General features: G+C 25.0%; 1 protein-coding gene across 1 annotated transcript; it reads left to right on the top strand.

The window, feature by feature from the left end:
* The first annotated feature begins 7998 nt into the window (after window positions 1-7998).
* On the top strand, window positions 7999-14736 carry LOC114130797 (troponin C, isoallergen Bla g 6.0301). The gene is made up of 5 exons (XM_027995859.2): window positions 7999-8164; window positions 8619-8646; window positions 13077-13220; window positions 13290-13541; window positions 14533-14736. The coding sequence occupies exons 1-5, from the start codon at window positions 8162-8164 to the stop codon at window positions 14559-14561; spliced, it is 456 nt and encodes a 151-aa protein (XP_027851660.1). The 5' UTR covers window positions 7999-8161; the 3' UTR covers window positions 14562-14736.
* The last annotated feature ends 1208 nt before the right edge of the window (window positions 14737-15944 follow it).

The following is a 15944-nucleotide window of genomic DNA, read 5'->3' as shown; positions in this document are numbered from 1 at the left end:
TTAATAATAAACAATATAATATCATTAATATTATTTTAAAACTAGTAATTGTACTGATGATAGATGGTCCATTATTTCACGCAAGGCCCTAATGGCTATTAGGTACTTATTAGTTATTAGTTAATGGTATTAAATAGATCAAACGGTAAATCGTAAGATCGAACATTTGGAGTGCCGCCAAGAATAATATAATATTATAAGGTATTAATGATTAAAATACTTTTTATAACTATTGCTAGTATGCCCTTGACATTAAGTTATTTTGGGAAAATTTGTTCTCCGCTGGAATTGGGTTTGGTTTTAAATTCAATGTATACACTTATTCTGTTGTCCATCGTTCTACCTATCCCTTTCCATTTTCTTCTTTCTGTACAAAGCTCGAGCGAGACGTACCATGATGTAGCTATACATAGGTATTGACAATAAGTGGACTTCTCATTTCAAATTTCTATTACATCGTTTACAGGTCAATAACTAACAGACGAATAATCTGCCTATTTTCAAAAAACTTGACCCAGTAAAATGCATAACATTATGATCAGTTCATAAACTACCAAAAATGTATTGAATAATGGTATAGGTACCTGATTCACGAAATGTATATCAATTAACGATTATTTATTGTTATTCATGACTTGCGTAACAAAATAAACCATGAGTTTGATATTTATGCAGATAGTAAACACTAAACAGACAAATATAATAAGTATTATAATTTTCATTATAATAATGACGCGAAAGTATGACCAACGACCAATACTTAGTTTTACTAATGCTGACCGATAAGTGAGTATCGCGTCTGATTATCGTGAACATAGCGACTGATATATTACGATATATTTACGCATATTTCTAGTTTCTACCTACGAATAATTGTTAAAAACACAACTATAATAACTTATTATTTTTAGGTGGGTGTATCGTGTGTACAATCAGCCATCAAGGGTACAATGTGCAAAAAGTGCAAAATGATATTTTATAGTAAAAATATATGCATTTTATGGTACGAATTACGTTAATATAATAGTATAGGAATTATATTTTTATTACATTATACCTACATTATAATATAACGACTATGCGTGTCCAACAGTTATTTGGTACACAAACCTTTTTATTACCCTTGGTAAGGATAATATAATGGTTGACGATTGACCGATGATGGTATCCTAAATTCTTAACTATAGAACTCAATTCCGGTTTCATAGATTGATTAGGATTAAATATATTTTATTTTTTCAGTAGGTATCGAAATATATTTAGGCAGGTAGGTTTTATTTTTCATAATATATTTATACTAAAAATATTCATTTAATTATAGCATCATTATATTTTTCAGTTTTCCCAGGATAAAAAAAAACTTAAAAACTTGGATCTTATAAAGGCCTATAAAGCCTTATAATAGAGATACAATTATTTATAAAGGATTGGTATGAGAGCTTTGCTATGATATACTGATATAGGTAACATCTAAGTAACAAAAAAAAATTTGATAAGTAACATTATCTCACAAATTTTAAAATTTAAAAGACCCTATCATTAATAAATACGATGAACAACTTATAATATAAAAGAGAATTTTTTTTCGATACAATTGTACCAAGTGTGAAGAGAGGGGAACGTATTAAATTGTTGGCACCGATTGAGATAAATGTTTGCAGTTGCCCTTGAATACATTATCATCATTGATAGTAACATATACAAAGTATAGGTTGTCCTGCTATTATAATTTGTATACCTACTACAATTAATAGGTAGTAATTATAACCTTTTGTTTACAATTATTATACCTTCTATTATATTATATTTTTAAGAAATAATCGATGTGTAATTATTCATTTTTAGTATTGTTTGATTTTGGTGTAACTTAACTTAAAAATGTCTATATTTTTATTTCCAAGTCACTTAAAAACTTGAAGTTAACAATTTTTGTGTTAATACAATGTTTCGAGGAGTATATTGATTAATACTTTTGTTAGATTAACGAATAATGTGTACGTCTAATATGAACCTAAGAGTACCTAAAGGCTAAGACCTAAGTATTAAAGAATAAGCAGTTCGAATATCTGGTATAAAGTAATATTATCATACAGATTTGAAATGTACACCAGTCACCTATATAGGTACAGCCGTACAAGTACACAATAGGTTTTTCGAACGGATAATGTCTGAAGGTTAGACGTAGGTATCTTTAATAATTTTAGCTTATTTCATTATGTGTATCTCTTGATGTTTCTCATAATAATATAATATAAGTAAAAATTTTAAATTTCCAAGAATAATGTTTGTATAAATTATAACATCGTTATTTATCGTTTAAATAAGTTACGTACTTTTACTCAAATTTGAATTTAAAATGTTTTTAAAAAATAATTGTCTGTAAGCACGTATTTTTTAGATTTTATGGTTTCAGTATAAAGTACTTATGAGAAATCTTGTATTAAATTTTCAAAACTTAGATGTAAAACGAAAAGTTTTTTTGAATTTTTAACTACCAAGAACTGGTAATTTTTAATTTTGATTTATCTAAAATATAAGTTCTATTTATATTTTATATCCAAAACCGTTCTCAACATTAAAAATTGAATTTTATCGATTACTTATCGTGTACACATATTGGTACCTAAAACACACACACACACACACACACACACACATATCATTGTACTGTATTGTCTATATTCATATTGTATCAATACATTCATCTCTCCGCTAGAATCTAAAAGTTATTGGAAAAAAAAATGAATTTTAAATTTTCTGAATAACTGGTGTTTCTCCTTGGTTTTGTGTAAGTATCTGTAAGTTACTATCTATAACCACGCAAAAGAATTTTTGGATGTAAACGACGTAAAAATTAATATTCGTGATAGGTGTCGATCAACTTATCGAAGTTTTAGATTTTATGTACGAACAAATAAACGTATATAGATATAATATGGATGTACATTATGTGAAAACGTTAAATAGGTATCTACTTTTTTAGTTGATATGCGAATCATGTGATTATTCAATAATATACGCACCTCAGTACCTACACTTTGATGAGTGCTTAATAAAATTAGATGCGATATTATGCTAACTGATTGAGCTGGTTTCGTCGTGTCTACTTTAAGTATACTAGGTATATTATTTTATATGAGTTTTACAACAGTGGTGGACAGTGGTGTCCTACCAATTTATTCTATGTAGCTACATTAAATGCCTATAAAATGTATAGAAACGTTATTTATTTTCGTTCAATGACACGTCATGAGAAACTTACGTAATAAGTAATAACATTATAATAATAGAAGGTACTATATAGCACATGCAAATAATACCAATAACTTAATTTTGGTCCATAATGATGGTTAAAGTTGCAGGATGCGTGTAGGTACTTAAATTATGTGGATTTTTTAAATGGAACAATTTGAAATAAAAATAATAAAAATAACTATTTTTTAATGGTTATGTATTATGTTATGCTCAAAAATAAGCAACATGAAAATGTGTTTTGTTAGGAATGTGAAAAACTTAATCAAAAAAAGAAAGAAAATGATTCTGCCAATTATTATAATGCTTGAATGGTTACATTTTTGTCAAATAAAAAACATATGATTGGAGATAAAGTTCCTATGCATAATCACACACCGGAGGCGAACTGTTTGATTATAGAAATAGCTATTGAAAATATAAACGATAAAGTTAGATTGACACAGGAAAAACTGTCTTAAATTATTCAAGAAATTCACTGTGCAATTCAAATTATTTCTCGTCCTTACATGCCTTCAGTGAAAGGTACAATATTTTACAATCTTTTCATGCAACAAGAAAAATAATTTGAAGAGCAAAAAGAAAACTTTTACCTCGAGAGCCAATAAATAGTGTATAGCGAGGAAATACTGATAATTTAAAAAAAATTCTAAATGCCAAATGGTGATCAATTTCAACTAAGAAAAATAAGTTAGAAGTAGAACAAGAAGTTCGACGATTGTATATAATACATATAGATTATAAAAAGTTATATTAGTGATAAATGTACTAGAAGTAGGTAGGGCAAAGATAAAAACATTTCACCCTAACGTGTTTTTTTGTAAATTTCTTTATTCGTGTTATTTTGATATTTTTTTTATGTTATAATAATATGTAACTATGTAAGTATAATAGATTTACATCATTATTCATTATGCGATAACTAAAAAGCAGATATTAAAAAACTAGCTGTCACCCTCATACTCCACCCCCGTGGATAGCTGGTGAATTGCGGGGCTATTTTTTTTTGGTCTTATATATATAGTTAGTTTCTACCATAAAATGCTATAATGTGTAAATACCTTATACCTACGCAAAATAATAATAATTTAATGTTTTAGGGGAGGGCTGAGTGGGCTACAGCTCAGAGACCCCTACAATTTTATGATATTTTAATAAAAAAATATATTTTCTTGTTTATGCATAAGGGGCCCCCACAATGCATTCCGCCCACGGGCCAACACATACCTAAATCTACTCCTGATTTAAGGTGTATAAATTGTATAAATTAAAGGTGTTATAAATTCTCAAAAATATACTTATAAATAATAAAAACGATTTTTTTCTCACATTAATATCATTATTCTTACACCCGGAAAATGTATTATTTAATAATATTATAACGTCTTTAAATGAATAACAATAATAATGGTTAATAAACAACAACATATTGGGCATGGCATTCTGTGGGTTTTGCATCATACAGCCAATCAGAACGCTATATTGACATACTATACTATTTTTCTATTGGTTATTATTATTATTGGATACGTTTTAACCTATCTTAATTATTCGAGTCTTAAGATTAAGTTGATCAGTCGTAGTTAGAACGCAGTGTTCTATACTTCAAACCCTGAAGGAGCGTTCAAAGCACCGAGCCGTTGTCACATCTTATATACGTTGACAATAATGATTGATTCATCGTCGATTCTATATACACATTCTGAAGTGGGTCGTGGGTGATTGCTGAACTAGGTACGCTTTAAACATTTATTTAAATATATTATAATTAGGGCCCGAATATATATTCTGCATTTGCATGTTTTTTTAAGAGTTCAAAAAGTAGCTATAGATAAACTACAAATTTGAATCTTAAACTATAATGTGTTGGTATGCGAAACTAAATGTTTCATATTTTTGTATATTAGACCATTTTAAATTTTTATGCATATCTTAGCATTTTTCCAAAATAAAATGTATATTTACGAAAAAAAAATAGTATTATAAATTATTAATACTTATAGGTACTTAACGCTATGTCCTACGTAAATCCCGTGAACATAGAAAGAAAAACATCGTGTAATATAATACAAGTATTACAATTTACAATTACACGCATTTCCGCTATAACTCACTATAACTATAAATAAAGTTTGCTTTAAGTACCATGACGATAACTTATCGTCGATAATGATCTCGATAACGAAAAACTATACATTAATAGACTGACCACTTTTTATTTAGATTTTAGATGTTCATAATTCAACATACATTATACAAAATACAGTTAAATTATTTCAACTAGGCATTTAATACATTTTTTGTTCCATATTAATTATTTATTGAATTATTTACATTTTACTAAATGAATTTAATTAACATTTTTGATTATACATTTTGCCATATTTTAAGTGCATATTTAATGAAAATTGGTGCATAAATGCATGCCTATTTTGTACATTTTTAGTGAACATAATACCGTGTCCTAATTGTAATATATAATACATATACGTTGAAATTCAAATTTTATAGGAAGATACAAAACTTATTTTGTATAACTTATTATGTTCCGTTTTCGAAATAAATAAAATAAAGATCCATATTCTGTTACAATAGGAACACATATAGATATGTTTCGTTTTCATACCAAATACTAAATAGTATGTTTAGATACAAATAATATATTTCTGTACAAATCTGAAAATGTCAATATATTGGACATTTTCCCTAACAAAATTAGTACTAAAATTTTCAGCAAACTGACACGTATAACAGTAAACAATTTGGTAACGATACTTTGAATGGTGTAGATTTGTATTCGTGACAAAAAATCGGGACTTGCTTTTAAAGTTTAGATTAGGACAAATTGAAAATTGAGTGGACAAGTGAACATAGAATATTTAATGCTGGAAAACTTATAGAAGTGTTGATTCTTAAAAAAAACTTCCTCGCAAGTATATAATAAATGATGTACAGATTAGGATCATCCTAACTGGTCGCGACGTGCTGTCTAGTGTCTTAATGCACCAAGCTTGTCGATTAGTTCCTGTATTATTTATCGAAATTTTTGAAATCATCAACTGGAACTTACACCTATAGATAAGTACTTTATTGTCAATAATGTAATAATAGATCAAGAAAAGCTGATATTTAAGGTTTTTCTTTCCTTTTCTGTTTTTTATTTGCTATTATAGTTTATAACTGCCAACATAAATTATAAACAATTTCTAATACGTTCTATTTAAGCACATATTTTATGCCATAAAACATGTAAAAGTTTAATTTATAACTTTTAAAAGTATTATTTTTAATACAACAGTACTTTATTGAGATAAAAAAATAAAATTTAAGTATATTATTTAAAAATTAATAATTTAATTCATTGATTTCAACATGCAGTGTACAATGTACATAATATTATGTACCTTAAACACATAATGCTTGTTTATATTATTATGTATAAATATAATGTACACATTCTAATTTGTTATACCAATAATATTTTTAAGCCTATTATTATTTTATTAAATCAATCAAAACGCCAGATAATATATTCGTATCTATATTATATTATAATTATATCCATGTTATAATAAAAATTATAGTTTTATAATATAGTTAATTAAAATTATATTTTAAGGACGAAATTGTGTCAGTGTGAAATTTGTGAGTGCAACATAATATACTAAATGGGTTTGTGTGGGATATTATGTTTGGTCCACAGAATCTATTATTAAATCGTATAAACATTCTGCGAACTGTTTTATGTATATCTTTGCCGCATTAAGTCTTAGTAATACTGCCACCCGCAAAACTTGGCCTCATATCTATTATAACGATATGATTTTATGGAAATGTTCCTATTTTATATTTTCATCTCGACTCTTTTCTATTCCAATTTCTTTTAAAAATATTAAATGTTTTGACTTTTGATTAATGTTTGTCATCTAAATACCTTCAACAATGTACTTAAAATACTCTATAAATTAATAATTATAATCATAAGCGATTAAATCCCAATACCGATCATTAAAAAAGTCAAAATACCACGTAATTGTTACCTATTTCCTTTTACGTCTGGTATAAAATGTTCAATACACTTTGTTTTTTACGTAGATATTGTTGAAAAACTGCTATACGTTATATCTATTACCTCCTATTTAATTGATGTTGTTGTCCAATAAATAATTTATAATTCAATGTTATGTGAAAGGTTAATCGTCTTTCATTAGTATCTATTCGCAGTGTTCATGGATATTAATTAATAAGCAAGTTATATAAACCGGTGTAAAACTTTAACGGTGACATTGAAATATCTACATGACGGTTACTACCTATTACTACCTATTACTTATATAACTATCTATTAAATAATAATATTAAAAAATCTCTATTCAAGTAATACATATAATATGAATAGTTTGAAATAATTTTCGGGGTTCTCGTAATGAAAAACTGCATACCGGCGTTTAGAAATCGAATATTTTTTATGAATTTTCGACGAATCTCATCAATTTAATGTACTATAAGCTAAATACAATAACAATTTCGATCTATTTTCAAGTCAGTTAGCGCAATTTTTTTAGAAATTATATACACTTGTTATTGGATACCAAACGCGCGTATTAATCTGAAATGATGCCATTGACTACATCACGCGGGCAATACAGTGCTGTAGTGTGTTGTAGACGATCGTCTTCCAAAAGTTCTAATTTTATCGGTTTTATTTTCACATCGTCCCTTTCCTCGCTTTCGGCGAGCACATTAACCGCAGACCCGGAGATAGAAAATTCAGAAAAAGTGGGGGTGCAGGCTTGCGATTCAGTGTAATAATCTGACTTCTCCAGTTCACAAGCGGCGAACACACGACACATTTTTTTCCTCGAAACGTTCCCGTTGATTGTTTAAGTCGATTTCCCTAGTTTGAAAAATGGTAAGTAGAATAGGTACATATAATGTTTTGTGTTATTTGTGTTATGTTCTATCGTTTACATCGTAGATGCGTCGATGAATGAAAAGTTTGGCAATTCACCATACTATATTAAATAGTTGTTTGTTTAATTATTAACTTGTGTCAAAAAAAAAAAAAAAATAGAAAGACACATACAGACATATATATATATTATTGTCGTTTCTACCTGCTGGATGAGTTTTGTCATCTGCCAAGATATTGAGCGAAGATAAATTGGCACATTGGCAGACAATTATTGTTTTGCCAATCGTTGGAAATTCGATTCAAAATTACAATTATATGTGTTCAGTTGCCAAATAAATATCTTCATTCAGTATCTCTTCTACTATTTACACACCTATTTACACCTATATACACGCGTATAAAATGTTCTTGGCTAAAATATATAATTTGTTTTTTGTTATTTGTTTTGTAGGAAGATTTACCGCCAGAACAAATCTCAGGTAACTATGTCTACGCATTATTTGTGAACGTCATCTATCATGTTCATTTTTTCTCTTGTCAATGAGTAATTTTTAAAACCAAAAAAATTAAAATATTTCATCTACTATTTATATAATTAATACTATTTCTATTTAATCAACTAAGTACGAATTGTTCAGTATAAAGAAATTACTTATTATTTTATTAAATAGAGAAGGTATCGATAAAAAGTACACTCATACTATCGTATTTTTAAATTATAGTTATATACATTTCAATTTTTACTTCTTTGCATATATATATACATAAATTATAAATATTATTTCCTTCATTGTTACAGATGTAATATAGTAACAATAATACAAAAAAAAAAAATAAAAAAAAATACTCTAATGTAAAGTTTCTATTATCTATATAGTATATTCACGCGTTTTATTATCTTAAAATATTTTTAAGTTAAGTGCTTTAGTGCTTATAGGATTGAACTGAATAATAAATATACAAATATTATATACACGTTTACCAGATTTAATAAATATTTAATCACTATATCATTAAATTAAATTTGATGCTTATTTTAAGCACAATTTTAGTACTTAAAAAAAAAAAATTGTGAAAATAAATCTACTAAGTAATAATAATCAAGCAATAGTATTTATTTAATAATATGCACATATTAACCATAATATATTATTATTATTGCAAAAATAATTAACTTAGTCTAATAGATGATATTATACTATGTAAATAATTTTAACATAATATAATAAAACTTAAATATATATATACTGGATAGTAAAATTATTATATTCAAAAAGTTTATTTCTTAATATTAATTTAGAATTTTTAGTTATACGATCGATGTACCTATGTTCTATTTTTAATCTAGATTTCTGTTTTCTCTTTTACATGTGCAAATTTGACTTTTTCCCATTATATACACTCACTCGATCAGCTTTTAGTGTCGTTTACTCATATACACGCTTATTAATATAATAATAATAAACTTCTTGGCACAAGTCGTACCAAGTGTTGGCACATTCATAATAGCTGAGTGCTGGATCAGTTAAACAAGTGTGTTATGACCACAACCTAAAATTAGCATCGCTCTTATTATAATAATTTGCCTAGGTTACTTGTATTTCCTAGTTATATTATAAAATATTAAAAAACATCATGTAGTCAAACTAAATTTGAATCAAACACATTATACAACATTTTGAATTAGACTTAAGGACAAAAATATACATACACTATACTCACACATAATATATATACACATATAGTGTATATAAACGTGGATAAAGTATTATATACAACATACAAATATACAAACATTTCACTGTAACAGAATCAAAATTATTAAAAGACATACTATAAGTATTTTTCAAATCTGTTTAATTATTCACAGCGAGTGTACCTTTATAGATAATCTAGTAAACATTTATAGAGGTAGGAATTTTTTTTAACTATACTTAATAGAAAATAAAAACATTGAGTATATTCAATTACCTATGTTTTCAGTTATTCAGTTTCTATTTTTATTATTCTCAGGTTTTGACGGTGGTTATCGCTTAGCCAGTATACGACTATGGTATAAACGGTTTCAAAAAACCACATGTTTTTTTACCATATTATTAATATGCCTCATATTATTTGTGTTTCTTCACTAATTCAAACGTCATTTGAATACACTAATTTGTACTACCTACTCAATTGAGTTCTTAGCATTCCTGCTTGTCTTGTTAGCAATATAAATTACAATCATATGATTATTTTTGTTATTTTAACAATTCGATCAAACTGCATAATATATACCCATAACTTATGCCTGCGAAATACAGCTTAATCAGATATTGCTTTTACTATTAAAATGTTTTGAAAATATTTGTTACCATTTTGTAAAATTGTACATCCCAACTTAAATTTTTATTCCATAAATCATTATATTTTTTAATTGTTAATTATTCCATAATATTAATTAAATATAACAAATAACGACATTTCGCGTATAATTTAGTCGCTTTAAGTTTAAATATAAACATTAAACTGTAATAGTTAGCTTTTTTAGATCTATATATTTAAAATAGAAAAGACAACTCATTAATTTTAGAACCATGGAATCGATATAGAATAATATACTATATGACTAGGTTATAATATAACAGATAAACTATTAAAATTAATTAATGATTAATATATTGTCATATATTTAGATAAACTTCTAAAGCCTACATAGTAGTTCACAAAAGTTTGTTTTGATATTAATAAGATTCATTTTTATTGTTTAACAAGTCCAATTATACTCCTAATGCGTGTAGTTTTGTATGTGGACGAATTAAAATTAAAATAGGTACGTATTTATAGTTTAATGAATTATGTATGATATTGAAATAATTATTATTTATTAATTTCATAAATATATAATATAATATGCAGTTATATAAATTTATCATAATACGTAAAATACATAAATTCATTAGAAAGTATTCATAATGTTAACTATTTTAAAAATTATTATTATTTTCGTGACGAATATTTAATACTTAGTAGATCAACATTCAGTGATAAATAATTAATTAATTTATATTGTTAATGTAAAATATTCCTTATTCTTTTTAAAACTTACACATCAAATAAATTAAGAAAAGTATTTTAAAAAATTTTACCCGCAACTTTCTAGATTCACTATTTATGCAATAGGTACTTAAATAAAAACAACAAAAAAACTTTTTTCATTATATAACCTTAAATTTACATTATTGTTTTTTATAAAAATTCATTTAATATAAGTTAATAAATAGTACATGTCGTTTTATTTTATTTTATTTATTTATTTATTTTTTTTTTTTTTGTCAACCATTTTCAATCTTTAATTTGTGATAATATTTATAAAAATAGTGTCGTTATAAGTAGTTTGTATTTCAGTAAAACTGTAAAAAATTAGTCTTATAATATTAGTATCTATTCTTGACCAATTATAAAAATAAAACAAAACTAATTTGATCAATTTATTTATGTCTTAAAATATATTCATCAACTAGATTTATGTACCTATATATTAAGTATAATATAATATATATTATATTATATTTTATATATGTTGTATTGTTATGCTTGAATATTTTAATAAAAATATGTTAAACAATAAACAACTACATGATTAATGATTATTAACCCTAAATATATCATATTGTCTACTTATACCTAAAAATCCATTTTAATATCTAATTTACCTATAACTTTGTATTGATAAAAAATGTTACGTTTTGTTTTGTTAACACTTATCATACACCAAATTACGTACTATATGAAATTAAGTTCTTGAAATATAAGAATTAGTAATTGTAATTATGGTTGTTTGATCGTGTTATATCATATTGAATATTGTTATGTGTTAATGTTGTAATTGAAATTTGTCATTTGATATAATATGTATATATATTTTTTAAACAATATTACCCAGGTATTTTTCAATATCAAAATATGCATTGATAATAATAATGTCTAATTAAAATAATTTGTAAATATTGATCTAAGTTTGAAGAATAAGTGATACATTTAAATGATTGTTAACATTAATATTGAATTTATCTTCATCATTCGAGTTTCAAAAAGAATATAGATAGTGTGTTTAATATACCATTTTATGATTACAATGTATTCAAGTTTTAAAAAATTAACTTTGATCGTACAGCAGATTAAAAATATTTAAATTTTTGGGATTATTTATTCTCATCATAATTAACATTTGAAATTTAAATATCATAATTTTCACCTAAATTTAAAAGGCTTTATTCTAATTATGAAAAATAAACTATTATTTCTTAATTATTTAATATATCTAAGAACTAATAGTTACAAATAGTTACATAGTTGAAATAGCTGTTATTAAATGAAAATTATTGCATACTTATAGATTTAATATTATTAAATACATTTTGTAGTCAACTACAAAGTGCGAAGAACCTGTTGTTACAATGTAATCATTATTACAGACAGAAAAAAAACTCATTTACGAAATAATCTCTTTAAAAAAAAATAGATTAAGTATAAAATGTACAGTAAAAACTCAACTAGATAGTAGAAATGATATTAAAATTAACTTTCTATAAATATAACAAAAATAAACATTTGTTAACATAATTGTAATCAACCAACATTTAGGAAGTATTTATTATTGCCATCAGTCATCCGTATACTGTATACTTGAGGCGATGATCGTGTTATATGAGTTTTAGAAATATTATTAATTAAAAAACAGTCTTAATTCCTTGTAGATTTAGTATTAATTCAAAAATGTAATTGTTCAAAAAACTAAGGTAAAACCATGTTGTATTATAATGGTTTTATATATATGCATATGTAGCTGAAAAAATTTCACCTTTAAAACTTACCACTATTTCATTAAATTTCCAAGAAAACATTTTTGATTGGTGTTAATGTTTAGTTCTCAGAAAAGCCTTCGATGCATTCGATCGTGAACGATCTGGAAGTATACCCACAGACATGGTGGCCGATATTTTACGACTTATGGGACAACCATTCAACAAGAAGATTCTCGACGAACTTATTGAAGAAGTTGACGCAGACAGTAAATGATTTTATTTTATTTTTAAATAATTTGTTTTTAATACAATTCGTAAATTAATTAAATTTAAAGAATCTGGACGTTTGGAATTTGACGAATTCGTAACATTGGCTGCTAAGTTTATTGTTGAAGAAGACGATGAAGCCATGCAAAAAGAACTCCGTGAAGCCTTCAGGTTGTACGACAAAGAAGGAAACGGTTATATTCCTACATCATGCCTGAAAGAAATTTTGAGAGAGCTCGATGATCAACTGACCAACGAAGAATTGGACATGATGATTGACGAAATTGATTCCGATGGTTCTGGAACAGTAGATTTTGATGGTGAGTTTAATGCTGCACAGCTGCAGAATTACGTTTAGTTATTTGTATAGTAGAATATTATTAACTTGTTATAAGAACCCATCATTAACACAAAATTTAAATTTTAAGCTCACATTTTCATTAAACTTTATTATTATTAATATACAAAACATACTTATAAACCAATTCATAATAGTATACAATTATAGCTTTCAATCATGATTTTCAATCTAAATATACTTTCATTTTTAACTCTCACTATTGTTTGGATAATTAGTTTTGCTTACAACTATAAGCTATTATGTTACAACCAAAAAGGAAGTTAAATATCTATTGTGAACACTTAAAATTCATCAAATAATAAAAAAAGTATTTTAAATTTCAATATTTTCATTATATTGTGCTTGACTAAAGCTTTAATATAGTTTAAACTTATAAAGATACAAACGAATCTATAACAATACAAATGTATTTTCATATGGAATTAATTCATGTTTTACTTATTCGATCTAACGTCTAACTATAAAATATAATGTAGACAAAATGCATTTTTAGTATAAAAATAATTATTTTATTTTAAATAATATTAGAATTAAAAAAACTTAAAAATGCAAAATAAATATTCTAAATTTTTGCAGTATTCTTTAATTAAATATAACCGAGCTACGTATTGACAATCAGTACATCACTATACATTTTTTTAAGTATACTATAACCATTCAAAATTTCAAAACATAAATAATTTTAAAATGTCAGACGGATATTATGTTCAGATTTTGAGTGTTCACTCAAATAGTGATTTTTTGTTGATCAATTTATTAAAACACAAAAAAATATCTATTAAAATAAATCACTTATATAATATTTTATTTTAATAAGTAAAATATTATCTATTAAATGTACTTAAAAAAATATTTAAGTTAATATGTATTCAATCGTTGATTTGGTAGTTAATTCAAATATAATATTAGTCTAAAATAAATTTAAAATGTGCATTAAAACTTTTTTTTAGAATTCATGGAAATGATGACTGGAGAATAAAGAAATCTGATGGTGTACCAAACTGGAGTCAACACCTTTCAGAACATGTTATTTATTTTGTACAAAAACAGAATTTTTTTTATATAAAATCACATAATCTTCTATCAAATTTAACATACTTAAAAATTATATTTATAAAATACAAAAAATAATAAAATATTAAGTTTTAACTAATCATGCTACGTTATATAAATTTTCGATTAGTGAAACTGGAGAAAATCTCTTCAGATAGACATCACTTGTTGTAACAATTGGATGAAACATATACCATTATTATAAATAAACTGTGACTAATTTATTGTTGAAAAAAAATAAGAATTGCAATCATGTTCTATTGTAGTAAAAAATTGTAAAACTCCGACCACAGCAAAGTATTTAATATAAGTATAGATTACATATACATATATATATATATATATATACTTATAAAATAGACGAGTACCTACATTTATATGTGTCATCTATGATACTTATAATCATAATATGAAGCTCAATATGTCAAAAAACGAAATTTTCTGAATGATTAATATTGAATTTTTGATATGCATTTATCATCATCTGCTAATCTATTAGGATTCAAGCTAAAAATTTTAAATCGTTGTACAAGGTTTTTTATCACCTATCACATTGTGCATCTATTTAAATTGTGAATCTACAACTGTAGCAGATATAGAGTGATTTCCTTACTCGCCGTGCGATAGGAAAATATTTAATTAACTACATGATTAATACAGATATTTAATAATATGTATAAAAAAAGACCATTAAATATTTAAATGTACATTCGTTATCAAACATTTAATTCCAACAGAGATTATAAATATATTAATATATTATAAAATACAATTTATATTTCATACCTATTACCTATTTTTTAAACACAAAAAACAATTGACTAACCTGCAGTTACTAAAGTGCATTTAACGAGAATCTGAATACCTATAACTATGATTTTTTTGATCAATATATAAAATATTTAAATTATAATTTATTCATATTATAGTCCAAATATGCATATAAAATAACTAAATTTTTTTCATAAATTTGAAATATAATACAATATTTAATACATTTTCAAAAAAAAAAATGTATTAAATATATTCGATAAAAACATTAAAGACTACTTGAATAAATCACCTTCGGCGTCCTTTAGTTTCAATACAGTGTTTCTATTGACACTTTTTATATCGTCTTTATTTTAATTACTCTAAAATTATGACCTTAACTCTTAACCTCTTTGAATGTAAGTCACATTTTAAGTTCATACAACAAGAATAAATAATAAATGTGACTCGTTGTACTATACTATATTATGTTAAATAATATAAAATATTGAAATAATTATTTTAGCCCTAACTATTTTATTAATCGAATTAAGATAAT

Source organism: Aphis gossypii, chromosome 2, assembly GCF_020184175.1.
Source record: "Aphis gossypii isolate Hap1 chromosome 2, ASM2018417v2, whole genome shotgun sequence".
Lineage (NCBI taxonomy): Eukaryota > Metazoa > Arthropoda > Insecta > Hemiptera > Aphididae > Aphis > Aphis gossypii.
The sequence above is the reverse complement of the archived record's forward strand: the minus strand, read 5'-3'. Positions and strand labels throughout refer to the sequence as shown.